At 45.4% G+C, this 14,304-nt stretch overlaps 1 protein-coding gene across 2 annotated transcripts; it reads right to left on the reverse strand.

Annotated features, from left to right (window-relative positions):
• Nucleotides 1-152: 152 nt before the first annotated feature.
• LOC121153066 (JNK1/MAPK8 associated membrane protein) lies at nt 153-14,214 on the reverse strand. Of its 2 annotated transcripts, none has more exons than XM_040975496.1 (7): nt 14,131-14,214; nt 12,490-12,563; nt 11,765-11,919; nt 10,836-11,042; nt 5,640-5,821; nt 3,239-3,315; nt 153-1,097 (listed from the first exon to the last, which is right to left on the reverse strand). In XM_040975496.1, exons 1-7 carry the CDS (start codon nt 14,132-14,134, stop codon nt 879-881), a joined length of 918 nt encoding a protein of 305 aa, XP_040831430.1. In that variant the 5' UTR covers nt 14,135-14,214; the 3' UTR covers nt 153-878. The 2 variants fall into 2 exon arrangements, with proteins under 2 accessions (XP_040831430.1, XP_040831429.1); XM_040975495.1 differs by having other exon boundaries at nt 12,490-12,581; nt 14,131-14,207.
• Nucleotides 14,215-14,304: the final 90 nt, after the last annotated feature.

A 14,304-nucleotide genomic window follows, 5' to 3' on the forward strand; every position in this document is an offset into this window, starting at 1 on the left:
AAGCCATCAGTTGTTAAGATCTACCCAATTCAGAGAGGTCACAATGTGGGAAAAAGTGTCCAACTGTCAGTAAGATGTGGCACCGTGTCTCCCACACACATGTACACACACACACACACACACACACACCAAAAATGAGCTATAACAGTGACTGAGTATATCTATTTATTCACTTGGGAAAGAGACTGTAAGCTTACACTTTATTAATTAATGCATCAAGAAAAGAAAATGCCAGCACATTTGAGAACGATCACAGCTAAGCTTTTTACGGCTGTTCTCTTTACAGGAACAATCATCCGAACACGTCTTCAGCAAAATGATCTACTAACCGAAAGTCTGTTACATAAATTATGTTCTATTTTTCTAATCTTATCAAAATACTGTAGTGGTAAAAATAAATAGGTAACAAAACAAATGGCATACTTTATTTCCATGTTTGTTGTCAGACCCAACAGGTAAATCTTGAATTTATCATCAAGTGAAAACCAAAAAAAAAAAAAAACAACCCCAACAGAGCTGTGACACAAGCAGCTTGCCCAGTGAGACCACAGCTCTCGTGCTGAGGTGCTCAGACTGTGCCCACCGAGAGACTTCACTGACAACGACAGGGACATCATCCACTAAGCGCACGGCGATGTCATTTCTGAGAGAAGCAGGTGCTTCCTCCAGTCTCTAGTATCACGGATAACACACGACAGAGCGGGGTCTTGCAGTACTCTGGACGCCAGCCAGAGATCCGGTAAGAGCCAAGCAGACAGGACAGGCTTGTCAGCAACCTTTTCTCAGTTATGAAAGAACGGTGCTAACACTTCTTTACATGCTTTGACTTTTCCTACTGAGCAGCTTCTTCGCTGGTTTTTTTTTTTGGCATTTTACATTCAGTGTCCATTGGCCCCTTCTGAGAGTATCCGTGAAGGTTCGGTAAATTTTGCAGTGAATAAATAAAAAAGGGCTGGGGTGGGTACCAGAGCCAAAAGGGGCAAGTCTTGCTCCAGCTTATCCACTCTGGAGATGGAGATGATCCCATAGGCGTGGAGCAACCAGTGGCTGAAGAGGACAACGAGTCTCTTCTTTCTGGCCAGAAGATCATAGCAGTTCTGTGTCATTTTAAAAAGGAAAGAGACACACAGATGATGAGGCACAGTCAAATAACGTGACACACTCAAATGTATGTTTACTTCATACAAAATCATGAGCTCGCAATCACGGAATTATTTGAGCTGTAAAAGCCGCTAGAACTACCAGTGCACTGAGGCTCAGAGCTGCAGAGCACCCGGCAGCTGCAACAAGACACAGCCCAGTGTCCTGCGTCCCAGTTCACATCAGCAGATCAGGAAATGGACCAGAGGGGAGTCTGCATGGCTCGCTCTCTCCCTGCTCCGCCCCCTTGCACCTGAGAGTCTACAGTGAGACTTCCTTGGTCTGTGGCACCCAGGAGGGAAGCTTTACTGTTCAGACAGTTCTAGACCATGCAGAAACCAGGACCAAGTCAACAGAAAAGGCATGTGCTAACACAGTGAAAAGTAAGTGCAGCATGGTGACTCCCAGTGTTCTGTCGTCATTAAATGGCTCACTGCGTCACCTCAAGCTGGACTGTCCTGCTGCTTCACGTGGAGATCTACCTGCACTGCGTGAACATGTACGGAGATCCGCTGAGCAGAGCAGCACGCTGCCCGTTAACTTGGCAGCGCATAACTCATTCTTAAACTTTGAAAGAATCAAATCCTTAATCACTTCTCCACGCCAATCTTTCCTTGGAATTGGCAGAAGTGTCAAAACGAATTCATCTTCCTCAATGAATCATATTGCACAGGTGACTAAAGATGAATACTATAGCAGAAATAATCTACAAATGGTAATAAAAAAAATATCAACCTTAAAAATACTGTCTCGATTTCTAAAAGATCCAGTGAGTTCCAGGTAAGTACTACTACCTCAGTATTACCTCAGTATTACCTCAGTACTACCTCAGTAATACCTCAGTATTACCTCAGTACTACCTCAGTATTACCTCAGTATTACCTCAGTACTACCTCAGTAATACCTCAGTATTACCTCAGTACTACCTCAGTACACCTCAGTATTACCTCAAGACCCCACCTCAACCTTTCTCTGCAGAGGAGTTGGCCGGTGTTCTGTGGGCGCAGTGCTGTCAGGCGAGGGTCTATGAGGAAGCACATGAGGTGGTCTCTCGGCCCCAGAGGAGCAAGCCTAGACTGGAGGAATGCTAGCACACCCTATGCCACGCTTCCTTTTGTGTTTGGCATCAAAATATAGAGCTCTGACACGAGCGATAAGTACTGCAAAGCATCATCTTAATCCGATACACTAAACAGAAACAGAGCTACGTCATCTAAAACATAAAATTTCTGAAGCTTGCATGCAAAATAAAAAATAGTGCATAAAACTGCTCATCTTGAATGTTTCAGGTACACATTTTCCACAAAGCAAATATGCCTCAATTATTGTTCATGTTTCCGACTGACAGTGGCTTAGTTCAGTTCCTTAAAAACAAATTTTTTTTAAATATAAATGTGATGAAATGATGATCCACTCAGCCACTGACCGATGGATGAGCCAAGACTTCCTGGTCAAAAATATTTGAAAATAAAGATATTTAAGCTTCAAAAATTAGAGATCTTTAGTAATAGTGGCTTTCCACTGAAATACTAAAAAAATTGAATTGAATTTTGGAAACACAAAAAAAGAGTAAAAACAAAAAAGGATCAGAACTAATGTTGCTTTCAATGTGATACTGAAATCACCAAAATACTAAAGACATTGTAGGCCAGAGATAAACATCCACACGTAAGAAAGACAGACAAAGACAGGAAGATACGGAGCGCACAACATGACTGCTGGTGACTCCGCTACTGTCGCCGCTGCAAATAAAACTGAAATGAAATCTACATACAGTAAAGCATTTCAATGCTTCTTCCCAAACAGTTTCAATATTTCAGTAATCACATATCTACTATGTAGGTAAATCCTGTGAAATGATTTTTCTCCATCATGCTGGATAGCTGAGCTGTATTACTTCACTACTTCACTAATTTCTCAAGGAAGACACACGGCCCAATATTCAGCACCTTGCATAGACTTCATGAAATACAAGCTGCTAGGTCCCAGCAATCAGCCAACAACTGACAGAGCAGCTGGACGTTAGCACATGTGCTAGTCAACCGTCAAATGTGCAAAAAAACAAAACAACGTTTATAAAGAACGAAAGACTTCTTACCTCTATTTCTGAAGCCGACATGTACACAGCCAGAGTAACCAGAGACAACACTAATATAATGAATGGGAAGGCATAATCTGAAAGGCAAGCGTTGGCGTTGTTAAAAATCAAGCAGGCTTTCGGAATGAACCATCACGTCAATTCAAACAGTACTACAAATCTCCCTGGACTGACTCCCTTCCCCAGCAGCCCTGTGAGTTTCGGTGCACAGCTTGTGGAGGAGAGAGCGAGTTGTTGAGGAAGGGGACAGGGAAGTGCTGCTGGCCTTGAAAGACAGACTCTGCCTGGGGAACCCAGCTCTCCAACCGCGGTGGGACAAGTCACGGAAAACACAGGGGTGACAGGCATGCCTGTGTCCCGGGAAAACTTGAGGGAGAGTAACATTTGAGTTTCATATAACTGTCACATGCCAAGATGTGTCTCTGAATGAAAAACTATCTTTGGCTCATCTGTGAAGATTCTCACCAGAGGCATCACTGAATGTAACAAATTAACTTCTTTTGTAAGTATCAAAATGACACTAATTTAGTAAAGGAAACAGAGAAGGAAAGTACCCAGTTTTCTGGAGTGGGCATCTGATGTTATGACCCCTGCTGACCCCTGCCTCGGTGTCAGGATGCCTGGGATGGGTCCTGACTGTGCCCCCAAGCCCAGTCTCCTGCTGGATCTCAACCCAGCAGGTGCACGTCAGTGGGTGACACAGACTCAGTTCCCGGCTCCTAGCTTCACCAGGCCAAGTCTCACATTCAAGCATTCGCAAAAATGACCTAGTGGATGGCAGCTCTCTCTCTGCTTCTCAAACAAAATTTGGAAAAATAAATAATAAAAGCATAGTAATAGCTCTGGTTTTGTTTTTGTTTTTTTTTTGTGCTTCCTTTGGGGAACTCTGGTTAAGAGACACTAATGTAGAAACAATTTGGTTCACTCTAAAATAATTCACTCATCAATAAACCTCAAGAATCATTCAATATTTGAGTAATTCAGTGCATCCATTTACAATGACTGTAAAATTCTTCATGAAACGACCTATGATTCTCCTCGTTTCAGGAAGTACTCAGAAACTCCAACTTGCCTATCTAGGCCTGACTTCAATTTACCAAAGAACTGAATAACTCATTTGACAGTCAGAACCCTTCGTTTCACAGGGAGTGGCTAAGTCCCCAATCAGGCCTTCCCCAGAGGACCTACTTCGCTCAGAAGGAGCTGTATGTTACTAATTAAAAGTAAATAAATAAAAACTTAAGACTTGCTGGTAAAAGGCACATAAGGCAAAAAAAAGGAAGGAAGGGAGGGAGGAAGGGAAGGAAAGAAAGGAAGAAAGAAAAGAAAGAGAAAGGAAAGGAAAGAAAAGAAAAAAGAAAAAGGAAAGAAAAAGAAAGAAAAAGAGAAGGAAGGAAGGAAGGAAAAAGAAAAAGGCAGCAGCTGCTGTTTCTAAATGAAGGGCAGACTTTGGGGAGGCAAGGGCTGGGGCCTGGGAATCTGCATTCCCGGCAGTTTAAGTGCACATCACACTTCAGCCAGGTGCAGCAGCAATTCCAAGCAGCAAGTCTGCCTCTGCGGTCTCCCTAGACACCCAGGGCCTGCCTTCCTAGGCCCTCAATCCCTCACATGTCTGCCTGCTGGAAACTCGCTGCTCTTCTCCGATGTGAGGTGCCCTCCAAACTCGCCCACTTCCTTTTCAGTTCTGCAGAGCTGGGGGGAATGCCCTTCACAGACTGCACGGGGCTGTGTTTCATGTAAGCGATAACAGCTTTCTCATGCTTCCTAGGAATGCCTTTTGGATGAAGTCTCATTATAAAATGATCCAGATATATTCTGGGTTGGATAAAGACTAATTTTCATATATTACATGCAGAAATCCGTTTCCATTTTCTATACTTAATTCAAAAAATCTCCCAACCTAGTTGTGAGCTTCAAACGCAAGGTATTCTCTACATAAAATCAGTTTTTATCAGATGCCACTGGTCTCTTGACAACTTCCATTTCATCGCAACAGGCCCACTTGAAAAGCAAACAACTGTACTACTGTGGATTCTCAAGGATTCAAAAACAAAACACAGTGAGTTATTTTAACGAAAAAGCTCCTGTGGCCAGAGCTGTAGTAGTGAACTAAACTGCTGCTTGCATTTCAGAGTGCCAGTCCAGGCTACCCGACTCCTGGCCCAGTCCCCGTTAGAGGCCAAGTGGGAGAGCCAACGGGACCCCAGGCTTCAGGCGTGCACCTGTAGCAGCACTGGGGACTGACCAGGAGGGGTACAGCATCTCCCCTTCTCCTCATCACTCTGCCTTTCAAATCAAAGTAAATAAATCATGAGAACAAAAACTCCAAAAGTAAGCTTAGCAAAAAGTACTAAAACACATACGATGGGTAGAGTTCATGGACGCTGCTCATCCCACTTACACAGGAGGCCTCCGCCAACGGCCTGGAGCACTGTTAGGATCGGGAAGAAGTAAAGTGCGGCATAAATACTTTTAAATCGGTCCGATTTCCCTAATCCACAGGCGATCTTCTTCACCAGGAGAGGTCGAAGCAGCGTCATCAATACCAAGCAGAACGCATAATAAATAAATACAATGGTATATCTGTAAGACAAAGGAAATGTGCAACATTGGAAGTGCTTCAATCCATTTTTATTCCTCCTCATTTTTACACCAACAATCCTAAAAAAGAGGTTTGAAAAGAATACTGTTTATCACAAAGTATCATATCAAGTGGCAAATATGTATCGCTTGATTCCTTTTCCGGGCAACCTAAAATACGGATCAAAAATCCTAAAAATGTTTTAACTCCTTTGACCAAACAACTTCACTCACAGATCTTTATTAGAGGGAAACAATACATAAAATACATAAAAATACATTTAAAAAAAATCCTTCACATGAATCTTTACTGAACCCTTTTATAATGAAAGTTTGGGAAGAAAGTAAATACCCAACAATAGGAAACTGGTGCATTTTACAGCATTTACACAGGGATTAATTATGAACAACGGAACAGGGCATTCAGAAATAAACTCACACATTTACAGTGATTTACGTCTTGACAAGGGCCAGCAACACACATGGAGAAAGAATAACCTCTTCAATAAATACGGTTTGGAAAAGTGGATATTACACTGAATAAAATATTCTTATCTCACACTACAAAAAACCCCCGCAAAATGGGATAAAACTTTAAACATAAGACTTGAAAATGCACAAAGACTAGACTGAAACATAAGAGGAAAACACGACACTGGAGAAGCAAGGATTGTTGTGTATGAGCCCGTGGGCCCTGGGAGTAAAAGGGAAAAGACAAACGGGATGACCCCAAACCAACTCGGCCCCGGAAACAGAGTCAGGAGTGGGCGGAAACACTGCAAGTCCCACGCCTGATATTTTAGTACCCAAAATATGTAAGGATCTTAATTCAATAACAAGGAAACAAACAATTCAATCTAAAAAGGGCAGGGGCTAAGATGACCACATCCCCTATCAAGTACAGGTTTCATACCAGGCTCCAGCTCCCTGCCAGTGCAGCCCCTCGCAGGCAGTAGGTGAGGGCTCCCGTGGCTGGCCCCAGTCACCCCAAGAGGAATCCGGACTCAGGTCCCGGCTCCCAGTCACAGCCCAGCTCGATCCTGGCGATCATGGGCAATCGGGGGTGAACCAGCAGAAGGGCGCTCTATCTTAGTCTGCTTCTCAAATTAGAAACAAACAAAAACATCCCAATGGACATTCCTACAAAGTAGACAGACTCACAAATGGGCAATGGAAAAACTGTGCAACATCCCTTCTTCAGGGAAATACAGATGAAAGCACGTCATCTCCTATGTGTTAGGATGGTTACTGTAAGAAATGTTCGCAAGAGGAGGAGATGACAAAGGTACCCGTTAGAACACCACTGAGGGGCCTGTAAATCGGTACACCTCATGAAAGACAGCATGAATTTCCTCGAAACGCTGACAGCAGAGCTACCTCCGGGCACCCCCGTCTACAGCCAAAGGAAAAGAAGTCAGCATGCTGACGAGGTATCTGTACCCTCCTGCTGACTACTGCACTGGTCAACATGAAGGGATGAAGAAAGCGCATTCATGCACACACAGGGAGCCTCATTTGGCCACTAAGAGGAAGGAGGCCCTGTCATTATAGGAAACATGGGTGGCGTCCAATGGAAGGAAACAGGCATGTCACAGAAAGATCAGCTGTGAATACTTTGACTTGTTCTCATATGAATCTATAAGATTCAGCTTCTATACGAGCGAGCAGAATGGCCATCACCAGGGCTGGGAGAGCTGGAGGGGATGAGGCAGATGGAGACGGAAGAGCACAAAATTTTAGTTAGTATTCTGAAATAAATTCAAGAGATTCGGCACTCAGTGTGGCAGCTCCAGGTTATTTATCTGAAAGCGGCTGAGGAATCAGTACGTTGACTTCTCCAGTAATCACAATTTCAGTGTTCTCAACCACAAAGAATAAGCATTCGATGTAACACACCCTTTAAAATTAGCCATTCCTTACACATGTATATATTAAAACACAGCACTAAGTTAAACTGAAGCATATATACAATTTTGGATAACTAAAAATATTCAGTATCCACTCTTGCTTAGGTAAGACTGCAGATTTTAAGATGGCATGTTGGAGTCTAATATCCTTTAAAAACTACGTAAAAGAGGTCTTCGAAAAGTTCATGGAAAATGTATACCATATAAAACTATGCATGGTTTTCAAGACTTTTCTAACAGAATAAACTTATTAATTTTCCCATGAATTTTCTGAAATACCCCTGACTGGACATGTGCAAATAGAGAACAACAAAAAAGACAAACCTTCCCGCAGTGCCAATGTCAACTAATGGAATGACAGATTATTGGGGTTGGTGTTGTGGCACAATGGCCACGGCCTGCAGTGTTGGTTCAGTTCTGACTTCTCCACTTTCAGTTTAGCTCCCTGGCAATAAGTTAGAGAAAGCAGCAGGGAATGATCCTTGAACTTCTCCGGACCCCTTCCACCCATGTGAAAGACCAGGAGGCCGGGGCAGATTCCGGGTTCCTGGTTTCAGCCTGGCTTCTATATTCTTTTTCTGTTTTTTTGAACATAATATTCATCAGAAAAACAAAAAACAAAAAATAATGCATTGCAATATAACACTGATAGTCAATACGAAGGTCTCTGTGTCATCTGACTACATAAATTTTAGCTCTGTATATACTTTAGTTTTTATGTATTTGAAGGGTTGGAGAGAGGATGACAAGCAAACAGAGAGAGATCTTCTATTTACTGGCTAACCCCGCCCAAATGTCCCAAAAGCCAGCCATGCAAGCCAGATCAGGCCTCGGAGCTCAGAACCTAGGTCCCCTACCAAGATGGCGGGGACACAAGCTCAGCCAGCTGCTGACTCTTAGGGTACACAGTGGCAAGAAGCTGGATGCGAAAGCAGTCGGGACGTGAGCTCGGGCACAGCCTTCCTGAGCCTGTCTCACCTGCTGAGCCATGCACCTCCCCCCCCCCGACATCATCCCAGCTCACCACTCCTAATGAGCCAGGAACTACTTTCTTTCAGTACATTTTTCTTCCATCTTTGCCTTCACTTTCCCCATCCTCTTCAACCCAGGTGCCTGCATATGCAGAGAGGCTAACTCCGACAGGGTGAACTAAAATTTCCAACAACAGTAGCTAACTGCTCATTTTCCAAATTTTCATAAGGTGAAAGTTATATTTTACAGTAAGTTTAATAACAGGAGCTTACACGTTTTTTTTTTCCATGCCTTATCTAATCAATTCCCCCTTTGAAGTAATTCTCAGTTAAGTACCAGGATATTCCTCAATTTCTAAGGAAGTTTATAAGCTATATGTATCTAATACAAACAATCTGACACTGGGCAGCCTTTTAGCCTCCAGGAATTTTTAACCATTTTGGCCATATATGTATACTTGAAATGACTAGGCAAAGTAGATAATCTATACAGCCCCAGTACTACAGGACACTATGAATTCTCAGATTTTCCAGAAATGATGGCAGCCACGCTGTAGCATGGTGGCCACTGGTAAAGTTACTGAGGAAAAAGAAACTGACGTTTATCTCCTTACCTGAGACAGAGTGCCCTACCAGTGACGCTGCGTGATGATGGTCAGAGCTGTGCTAGGGTGCTGAGGTCACACCCGGTCGGCAGGAACCAGCTACCGGATGCAAGCTGGGAGCGCTGGCCTCTCACCTCCTTCCCAGCTGCTGCTTCTGACCTTTCTACAGCTACATTAACCACCGTGGGTAAAAGGAGCAGGAGATGCACATGGTTTGACTTTACACGTATCAATTACTTCGATATTAACACCAAGTTTACTGCAGTTTCCTAAGCAGGACCAGTTGAAGTTCCGCAAGTCCTCCGGATGGTACATGACAAGACAGCACCACGGCCAAGGCTCCCGTCTCCACGAAGGAGACTCAACCATGAGAGCTTCACACACACGCTACAGCCACACACACACTACAGCCACACACACACTACAGCCACACACACACTAGTCTCACACACACTATAGTCACACACACACTACAGTCACACACACACTACCGTCACACACACACTACCGTCACACACACACCACAGTCACACACACACTACAGTCACACACACACTACAGCCACACACACTACCATCATACACACACACTACAGTCACACACACACTATAGTCACACACACTACCATCATACACACACACTACCATCACACACACACTACCATCACACACACGCTACAGTCACACACACACTACAGTCACACACACACTACCGTCACACACACACACTACCGTCACACACACACTACAGTCACACACACACTACCGTCACACACACACTACCGTCACACACACACACTACCGTCACACACACACTACAGTCACACACACACTACCGTCACACACACACTACAGTCACACAGCAGAGCTGTTGCACGCTTACACACATGGGGTGGCTGCACAGCACTTTATACAGAATAGGGAACTCAAAGGCTTAAGAGTTGGCAGGTAGGAGATACTTTCCTATCCAGATAGCTGGATATTATCTCATAAATCATTTTCAATGTGTATGCATATTTATGTTCTTGGCACTTTACTATTGAAAACTTGCTAAAAAAAAAAAACTGATTTCATTGAACATGTTATGTATTGGAAATTTGATACCACTACGAGAAATACCAGATTTTGTTTTTTATATTTTTACCAAGGAAAAAAAATGATAAAAATGCATACTAAGTTTGAAATCTAAAACTTGAACAGTGTACCATAACACGTTACAGAATCCTGCGAATTCCTAACGCTCAATCTATTAGAGGAAATCTGCAATAATCCTCACAGTTTAAGGATCGGCGTGATGGCTCAGTTGCCTGTTCTTCCAGCTGTAAGCGCCAGCATCTGATATGGGTGCCTGTTCACATCCCAGTGGCCCCCGCTTCCCATCCAGCTCTGGCCATTGTGGCCAGTTGAGGAGTGAAACAGTGCAATGAAGATCTTTCTCTCTCTAATTCTCTCTGTAAATCCTTCCAATAAAAATGAATAAATCTTAAAAACAAACAAACAAACCCAGAAGACGCTAAGCCTCAGGCGGTACTTACAGCGGGTAGACGGCCTCGTGGGTGCAGTGCACGGTGGTGATGTAATCCGGGCTGGGGTTGTAGAGCATGGTGTACCAGTCAGAGAGCATGGACACGCGACACGAGCGGATGTTCAGCACCCCGACCGGCTCGCTCACCAGCAGCGTGATGATGGCAGCCATGGTGCACTCAACCAAGGCAGTGATGTGCTGGAAGAGTGCGCTGGAACTGCAGGACCAGAAGCAGGAGACTGCATCACCTGTGGGCTTCACTGTCCAGACAGCTTTAATAAACACCCTCACGTGTTAGCATGTAGTCAAGAAGAAAAACTCTTAACGGAAAAGTCCAAAAACTTCAACAATTTTCTAAAGAGATACAGAAGGGAAATGTAGGAAAGCTACTCGAGAAAAGCAGAATCTTATTTTCTAAAACGAGACAGCCACTGTTGTAGCACAGTGCGTTAAGCTGCTGCTTGAAATGCCGGCATCCCGTATGCGGACCAGTTAGAGACTCGGCTACTCCACTTTCCACCCAGCTCCCTGCCTGTGGCCTGGGAAAGCCTTGGGACCCTGCACCCGCGTGGGAGACCCAGAAGCAGCTCCTGGCTCCCGGTTTTGGATTGTCTCAGCTCTGGGGATTGCAGACATTTGGGAAGCGAATTACCAGGCAGATGGTTCTCTCTGTCTCTCCTCTCTGTATATCTGCCTTTTCAATAAAAATAAACAAATCTCAATAAACAAATAACTAACTAAGTGGAATTTCCTTAATAACTAAGAAGGTATACCCTTCTATTAAGTTTTCTTGCCACAGTAAGACATAATCAGAATATAAAGGCAGATTAGGTGTACTACTTTTGAACCAACAGGAGAAGCGCAGCTGCTTAACCGAATCGTGTAAAGGGCAGCTGCTCTAACACCAGTGCGTGCAGACACATCATGCAGCGTGCTAACCTCTTCTTCCCAGAGTACCACTCGATGGACACCCAGTGCAGAGCCAGGGGCAGCATGGCCATGAAGCCCAGGTACAACCAGTCGTACAGCTCCGGGGACTCCATGCACGGCTGGCAGTATTTCTGGGCATTCGTCCTCTGTCCCCTCGGGCACACCTGCGGCAGAGAACAAGCCTTCCCGTCACTTCAGACCACCAACTCCCCCCTCCGACGATGCTGACGGACAGCCTGCTTCCTATTCAACACTTCAGCTCCTGCGCTGGGGAAAGCAAAAAATAAAGTACACGGAAAACAAAAACAAATCTATACTGTATATGCAACAGCTACAAAACGTTACTAAAGGACTGTATTTAGTAACCAAGATAGCTAATAATGAAAAACCTAATGATTAACATCTTCTAAAGGAACTCCAGCGCAATACCCTGGATCCTAAGGAACAAGCCATTCAGTTACAACAAGTTACAATAAAGCATAATCATAAACTTCAATGAAACTCTCATATGTGAAGGAAACACATAAATGTACCAACAAGGATTGGTGATGTGACCATAAAGTCACAACAGAATTAGAGAAGGTTTAAAAAAAAAAAATCTAACAACTGTCCAGGAAAGACGTATTATAGATACATAAACAAGGACTTTACTAATGCCACTATATTACAAGACTATTAAAGAGATTTTACACATGCAAGTAGTTCACAGACAATGTTACAAACATGAGACTTACCCCACATTCGCTGTATATTTCAGTGGAGCCATTTTTAAATAGCAGGGTCTTCCCACAATAAAGTCCAAGGCATGCTGGTTGAATATCGACAGCTTTTTAAAAACAAACGCCAGTACAGTGACATCTTTGTGATTATAAAAAGCAGTGCAATACTAGCCGAAGCTCTTGGCAGGATTAGCTTAACACAGTTTCAAAGTCAACTACGAGAGGTGTTAGGCAAAAGCTCGGATGCATTTATTAAAACGTCCCCTCCTCCCTCTCCTCCTTTCTCTGCAGAAAGAACCAGCACAGCACGGAATTTCCAGAACCCACAGTCTAACCAGGAGTGTCTCCAGCAGCTCAAAAAACAAGCTTAGCAGAAGTCAGAACCTGCCGGAGTTCTAGCGAACCAGGCTGCGGCCCTGCCCGGTCCCATTAACACACACCGCGAACACACTATCTACTCACACCTTTCCAAGAACAGCGTGCGTTTTTAAACAACAGGGAGCGACAGGGCATAACTTTGATTTGGGACTAGAGGGCAGGTCTGCAAGCACACTGGCCTTGGTACAAAGTTCCACACCGCCTCCAGGCTTGGGGGGAAAACAGTCCCCCAGATGCTCCAGGCTGTCTGGGACAAACCCTTGGGGGGCACTCCGCCCTCAGTGCCAACATTCCCTTCATTTACTGACCAGTTAGCAGCAGGCGGGTCCCTGTCAGGGCCCCAACAAATCCCACAGGGCCCCTGTCCCTCCAGGGATGCGGTGAGATGGTCCTACGCCCAAAGCTACAGTGAGGGACCCATGTGTTTCACGACTATTCTTGAACAATCATTTCCAAGTTCTGCTTCCAAATTCACCCAGACTGAAACGCAGACTGAAATCGCACGATTTGTTTTTCATTGTCACTGTAACAACACTTCGGCCGTGGAAGTTTCTGAACCTGTGGACTTCGTCCCTTTAACCGGCGTTCAGATTTAACCAAGGGCAACCGCACCGGTCAACACTACAGGAACCCACCGGGGCACTGCCACGGGATTCTTGCAGAGAAGTTAAATCATTTGGGATCTGCTTCATTCGTCAAAAAGTGCACGGAAAATGTGCACTGTGGAAAAGGAAAAAAAAAAAAAACCACACCCTAGGGTTCTTTTTTTTTTTTTTTTTGGCATCAAAATAAACTTGTCTTTTAACTGCAGTTCCTGCGGACTTTGAGCCGTATTTCCGTACTTTACATGGGGCCTCTCCCAGGTCCCAGCTCTCTCCCGGAGCGAACGGGGCGATGGTTTTACACTGGGGGGGCACACAGACCTCTCCCCCTCAGCGGGACAGTACATCGGGGCAGAAAGCCCTCGAGCACGCAGCCCCCAGCTGCACCCTGTCTTCCTGTGGTGTGCCCTCAGCCGCCCTCACAACACGCTCCCCCAGCATCCCACACAGCGACCAGCGGCCATGTCCCACAGAGCAGCCACACAGGCCGGCCCTCCCTCCATCACCCCGGTCGGCCAGCCCCGGCCAAGGAGCACCCCAACCCCGGGAGGAGGCCGGGCTGGGCCGGGGCGGCGGCAGGCGGCCAGGACGCCCACGACAACCCCCGCGCAGCCAGCAAGCGGCCAGCAAGGCGAGCGCTCCCCAGGCCCCTGTCCTCTCCCCGGCGTCCATTTACCCATGGGCCGCTTTTGGGGGTGCGCTCCAGAAGCCCTGGGGTCACAGGCTGCGGCGGAAGACGTCGGGACATCCGGGCCACAGTAGCGTCGGCGGCTCCGCCTCCCGGTCACCTAGGCGACCGCCCCGCCTCCCCGCCCGCTTCCGGGTCCTGCGTCTTAGGCGCATGCGTGGG

This window comes from Ochotona curzoniae, unplaced genomic scaffold, assembly GCF_017591425.1.
Source record: "Ochotona curzoniae isolate NIBS_2020 unplaced genomic scaffold, NIBS_Ocur_1.0 contig_2688, whole genome shotgun sequence".
Lineage (NCBI taxonomy): Eukaryota > Metazoa > Chordata > Mammalia > Lagomorpha > Ochotonidae > Ochotona > Ochotona curzoniae.

Bases quoted from the DNA above. Each gene is read 5' to 3' on its own strand.
- LOC121153066 (XM_040975495.1), bottom strand. The intron at 11,043-11,764 runs GTTAGCACGCTG...CTGGTCCTGCAG, and splicing joins TGGTACTCTGGGAAGAAGAG to TTCCAGCGCACTCTTCCAGC. The intron at 3,316-5,639 runs GTAAGTGGGATG...CTTGCCTTTCAG, and splicing joins CGTTGGCGGAGGCCTCCTGT to ATTATGCCTTCCCATTCATT.